The 6,000-nt window shown below is 34.9% G+C and overlaps 1 protein-coding gene across 1 annotated transcript; it reads right to left on the minus strand.

Annotated features, from left to right (window-relative positions):
- Window positions 1-861: 861 nt before the first annotated feature.
- On the minus strand, window positions 862-4,334 carry LOC136227560 (ACT domain-containing protein ACR9). Its single transcript, XM_066016261.1, has 6 exons — window positions 4,022-4,334; window positions 3,626-3,844; window positions 3,418-3,523; window positions 1,934-2,279; window positions 1,504-1,788; window positions 862-1,423 (listed from the first exon to the last, which is right to left on the minus strand). Exons 1-6 carry the CDS (start codon window positions 4,170-4,172, stop codon window positions 1,277-1,279), a joined length of 1,254 nt encoding a protein of 417 aa, XP_065872333.1. The 5' UTR covers window positions 4,173-4,334; the 3' UTR covers window positions 862-1,276.
- Window positions 4,335-6,000: the final 1,666 nt, after the last annotated feature.

Here is a 6,000-nt window from a genome sequence, read left to right on the forward strand (position 1 = left end):
TAAGATATTCTTAAAATAAATACTTGTGGTAGGAGCGAATACACAATGAAATTGATGAAAATGAGAGGATTTGAGAGATACATCTCCGCAGCCATAATGACAGTGAAAGAGAGAATAAAAATAGAGGCAGTCAATGAGCAAAATAGACAGCTACCCTGAATGAAATAAAATCAATTTGCCTAATGCCATCAAATATGTAACATATTTATATTTATATATAATTCACTCAGTATTATCCCTTCCATTCCTTTATATAAATCATTCTAGCAAATTAATTTTTTTTCAAATATAAATTATTCTAGTTTTCAAAAAAAAATTAGTTTAAAATTTTTTACAGGTCAGGTTTTTTGGAATTTTACTCACCTTCATATGGTGTTCACCCGCACCCTAATTGTACACCTCAATTGAACAAATTTGGTCACTTAGTTGGTAAAGGATCCGTATAAACACTATCAGTGTGTTTGTTAGATGAAATAAAGACACGGGTATAGAGATAAAAAAACTAAAATGAGTTATCAATGTTTGTTTTAGAAATAAGTTAAGAAGATAAGAGAGATATGAGTCTTATCCCTCAAATCCTCACCCAAAAAGGATGATATAAGAAGGTGAGATGAACTCGTACGATTTTAACTTATCCCTCAAATTAATGCTACGTGGTTTAAATAAAGTTAAAATAGTAAAATATATTATTTTATTTTATCACTATCTTTATCTCAGATACCAAACATTGAATAATAATTATCGATATCATATTTTTATCTCTATCCCAACCTTTATCCTTATCCCTATCCCAATAAAATAGCAAACGCCCCGTATTGGTTTGTACACGTGTAAGTATGTATCCATGTAAGAATCCCGACCTCCAAAAGAAATTGTACCCACATAATTTATAGACTGAACCAGTGCCGAAGATGTAAAATTTTGAGAAACCTCAATTCACTCTAAGGAAATGATCAACACCCTTCATAAATACATTTGATAAAACAGCAACCATAACAATTTTATACATATTCACATCTCTTTGTCGAGACTCTGGCCGCGGGTGCCGAGTTCTCTGATCTGATCTCACTGCAGAAGATGGAAGGACTGCAGCAGCAAAGCAATGGGAAGCCTGACCGCAAAGTTCAAATCACTCCGCAAGTAACATCACAGCATAGCTCAACACGGACCACCATTGGAAAATTCAGAACCCGAACCCGAGATGATCCATCTGTGGGATATGGCAACCATGGCTCTCACTAGCATTGGTCAGAATGTGGATTATAAGCATCTTACCTTACCAGCCCATCAATGTTCTTCTAACTCTCTCTACTATTTGTTTTCTAGCTTCAGTACTTGCTAATGGAACTTCACAATTTTCATCCAAGAGAAATCTGTAGACTTCCCATTGTCGATCGTCTGTCGAGTGTCTCGCGATTTCAGCCTGCAGATCAGCAATCGTGAGAATGAAACTACTTGCGTAGCAGTATGCAACCTTGAAAATGAAAAAGGTAATGTTTTTACCAAGAAGATGCATATGCCTAATCTTTTAAGAGCAGAAGTAACATCGTAGAAAACTCGGGGTCTTCCTTTCCCCGATAACTCAACAGGGTTAGCGACCAAGAGTTCAGTATCTGGACCTCGGTTGGCAATAATTACTCGGAAAGGATGAAGCATCTCTGCCTTAAGACGAGAGCACAATATCAGCTGAAGCTTAGGATCTACTACCTTCTTTCCATCTGTTTGTCGGACAAATAGATCCAGATTACGATACCCATTAATGGGTGAAGAGAATCGACCATAAGATATCTATACAGAGGAAAAAAGAAAAACATGTATTAGCAAGTTGAAAGCCTTGATTGACATAGCTAGCAAACTGCAGAGAGCATATAGGGAACTAGTCCTATTTACAGATGCATGGTTATTTTACGAGCGAACCAAAAGAAAAGGGTACCTGAACATTGCAGTCCTTCGAAGTTCTCAATATGTCATAAAACAAGCCTTTCTGATCAATACATTTTATTTGAAGTAATGTATGAGCTGGACTCATATGATTATCTACTGTAACAGTGGCCTTTTCTGTTGAATCTTTGCACGTTGCTCCGTTACAGAGCTTCTCATCCGATTGCTCATAGCTGAACAATTCCTCCGCAATTGGCAGAGGAAGAGAAGAGAAAGCCTGAAGATTGTCATATTCAGGTCCTGCCAACTCAAGTTCACAACTGATGCAATGCTCTTTGAAAACAGTAAGCAGATGTTTACACGTGTCCCCGCGCCTTTTCTCTGTGTGTAGAAGCTCCCTGAGATCACAAGATAATAATAATTATTATTGTTATTGTTATTATTATCAATTTCCAACTAACCCTAACAACCAAATATATCAACAATATTATATTCCACTACAGGGTCAACTATCTCAAAAAAATATCATCTCCTTGATCAGGTATAAAAGAGGGTATGCCATGACCTTTTCTCAGGTAGTACGAAAAGTATGGGGAGTTAATCTTTGAGTTGAATCACACTTGAAGATAAGCGATCAAAAGCATAATTTTTAAAGGCGCATGGCGCACTATGAAGCAAGGAGGTCTTGGAGTCTTGGCACAAGGTGCAAGGTTCAGGCGCGCACATGAGCGACACAAGGGGCATTAAAAGAATCAAAATATATAAAACCATAAATGATAATATTTAAAATATAAGAAATGATAAAGTTCTGAAATCAAAATGCTTCTTAACCATAAATTCTAACACGCAATAAACCACATCTTCTAAAGTTTAAGTGTTCAACTAAATAGTAAATCCTAAGTTGACTAATAGCTATTTCTCATCAAAGTCTCCGCATTCATCAATCATCACTACTCTCCTCATCTCCAACATCATCCAATTCTTCAAGGATTTTATTCTCTTCATCCTCATCATACTCATCTACAAAGCTTGTTTCCCGTTGTGTATTTTCATCTCTAAAGAGTCCCCCTTTTTTGTATTTATTTTGGCCACTAGATGTGTCAAATCCAATGTGGAGATTAAAACCCTAAAAGAACTCATGTGACATATAGGCGCGCCTCTTACAACCATGACTGCACAAAGGCGCACCTAGCCATCGCGTTGGCCACAGCGTGCCTTTGGGAGTTATAAGGCGCTTGGCCTAGTGCATTGTGCGCAGGCCTTTAACAACTATGGTCAAAGGAAACGGATACCAAACATAAAGAAGCCTAGAGGCTTAGAACAGAAGCAATCTAATTGAATGGTGAAGCAGAATGTCTTCTCCTATCTTCCTCTATGTCCACAACACAACAAGTATATGTTAAAAATAAGTAAAACGGAATCAATTTTTTAGACAAAGACCAGCCAGGAAGTGCAATCAACTAAAAAACTTGAACAATCTGAAAGAATGAACAAGGAACAGTTTACAAGAATAAGAACAAAAATGCAAAAACTCACAGGCAATCATTGATGAAGAACAGGTCCACAACTTTCCCATCAGGCGTTGTCATCACTTTCACTCTTTGAATTGTAAATTCAAGCTCAGTAAGTACTTTAGTAATATCTGCATAAACAAAGGGGAATAAACATAATTAATTAATAATCAACATATTCCACAAATTAGAATGAGATTGAAAACAAAAAAAAGACCAATCTTTTTAGTTACCATGTAACAACCCTTTCTTGTCAAGAAAACAGAACTTCAAGAGATAGAGAGAAGGCAAGGAGTTTCCATTGGACTTCTGATCAAAGAAGAATGGAATGAAAGAAGGAGGGGAAACATAAGAGAGCCTATTTTTCAAGCTATCCCAATCAAGTCTATATGAAGTAGACAGTGGTACCACCCAGAATACAATGTAACACCATCTTCCATCAGTAGAAAAGTCTGCATCCAATCATTAATTCAATTCAATAAATTGCCCCACCAATTTAAAATTCATATAATATAACCTAATAAATTTCAGAAAAGATGCAATCTTTAGGGTTAAGAACTCATAAAAAAATCCTCGAATTGGAAGGTACCCAGTATGAACATAGTCTGAAATGTTGGTAAATGGTATACCTGCGCGAGTGATGGAAAGGCCAAACTCGAGAATTATGCGGCAGAGGTCGCAGCCAAGACCGGCCTTGTCAGGGCAACTGACGGTGATGACAGTGGGGTCGCCGGGAAGTTTAGCTGGCTGGATTAAAACGACGTCGTCAGGAATGCCCATGAATTGGGAGGATAGGGAAAAGGTAAGGAGAGGAGAGAAGGGGATAGGTAATGGTGGGAATGGTGAGGCTGAGAGAGTTACAGAGATGGAAGGTGAGGGTGGTAGCACGTTTAAGGGTTGGGAGAGTGACAAAGACAAAGAGAGAGACGAAATAGGGGTTTTGAGGCTGTCGGTTGACCAGGGCCCACCACAAGAGTTGTGTCTGAGTCAGATAGTTTGTATGTATGGACATTTATTTTTGCCTTTTTCTCCAAACAGACAGCAATTATTAATTCTGCCCATTTATCATACCTTACCCACGAATTTGCTTTTATAAAAAAAAGGTTTGGTAAGAGGGATAAATGGAAATAATGTGAGGTTCTTTTATTTCAGGTTTTATCTGTGGTCTGAATTTTTATAGCTTTTTCAACTCTCATACAATATTTAATTAATTTTTAAATTTGTATAAAGTATAATTAATTACTAATAAACAGTCGGTTGTAAAAAAAATAAGCTATATGCAGAAAATGTTATTATATAATTTATGGAATAGATTAAAAATGAAGTTTTTATTTGCTCAATTGTAAAATTTATCATCTCTAATATTAGAAACGCATATTCCGATTTTGGTCGTTTTACTTTTTTAAAGATGCGTGCAATATATCTTTCACGTTTAACTTACTTTGTTTTGCAACTGAGTGATTAATTGATTACATTTAACGCAAATTTAGGGAGTTAACCGGACATTTTATGCAAGTTGAGGGGGCTATCAGGATAATTTGAAAGTTTAGGGAAGCAATCAAGCTTTTTGACAAATTCGGAGGCAAATGATGTATTAAGCTTTTAATTTATTTTTCTTTTAAAGATATGATAGAGAGATAAGAGAGAAATAATAATTTTATCCTTAAAACTTATATCCAATCGGGGCAGTATAATAGATGGAATAAGCTTCTCCTATTCTAATATGATGAAAATGTTCATCTTATTCCGATTATTAATCTCCCTACTTTAAGTAGGGATAATATAGTAAAATATATTATTTTATTTTTATTTTTATCCAACATATAAAATATGGAATAATAATTTTCAACTAGTTTATGTTTATGCATATTTCAATCTTTTATCTTTATCTCTATCATAACTTTTATCATTATTTCTATCTTAAATGTATGGATGTAAAAGAGTATGGTGGGATTACATTTTCCGTTTCCGTTTCCCGATCTAATAGAGATTTCTTATCCTCGAACCCAAAACTAAAATGGAGATAATATTCTCATTGTCCTCACTCTGGCAAAATCTTCATTTTCATTCTTATTTTCATTTCTCATTTCATTCTTCGTTTCATTACGTGTATAATTTTTTAAAATATAAAACTTGTGATCTGTTTTTTTCCTTATCTAAACCCAAATAAATAAAAACTATGACAATCTCATGACTAAAAAACACAAAATCATGCAAAAAACAAGGTGGATATGAGAGATAGAGATCACACATTAATACAATTGAATCTGTAAGGTATTGATCCGATCACTGAAGAGGATTTTATCAATATTTGAGATAAGATATAAAATGGATCAAGGCGATGCAATTGATCAACGATCCCGTTCGAATGTCTAAATTAGTAGAGCATATGATTTAAAGCACTAAATAATTGAGAGTAATTGCAATAGATATGTGCAGTACAACACATTGTGAAGTTGTATTCTATTTATAAAAAGCTCAATGGTAAAAGTGATAGTCATTGTTTGAACCTCTCTTTATAGGACAAGTGTTATCTTTTAAGTGGTAGATGTATTTTAAATAGTTAGTAATATATCTGAATTGAGATTCCTTAATCTTAAACATAATT

The sequence above is a fragment of the Euphorbia lathyris genome, chromosome 4 (assembly GCF_963576675.1).
Source record: "Euphorbia lathyris chromosome 4, ddEupLath1.1, whole genome shotgun sequence".
NCBI lineage: Eukaryota > Viridiplantae > Streptophyta > Magnoliopsida > Malpighiales > Euphorbiaceae > Euphorbia > Euphorbia lathyris.

What these genes read in the sequence shown, in the direction of transcription:
- LOC136227560 (XM_066016261.1), bottom strand. Translation starts at nt 4,172, where the DNA reads ATGGGCATTCCTGACGACGTCGTTTTAATCCAGCCAGCTAAACTTCCC. An exon ending in CAAGAAAGGGTTGTTACATG is followed by an intron (nt 3,524 to 3,625) that starts GTAACTAAAAAG and finishes TTGTTTATGCAG; the next exon opens with ATATTACTAAAGTACTTACT. An exon ending in CGAAGGACTGCAATGTTCAG is followed by an intron (nt 1,789 to 1,933) that starts GTACCCTTTTCT and finishes TCCTCTGTATAG; the next exon opens with ATATCTTATGGTCGATTCTC.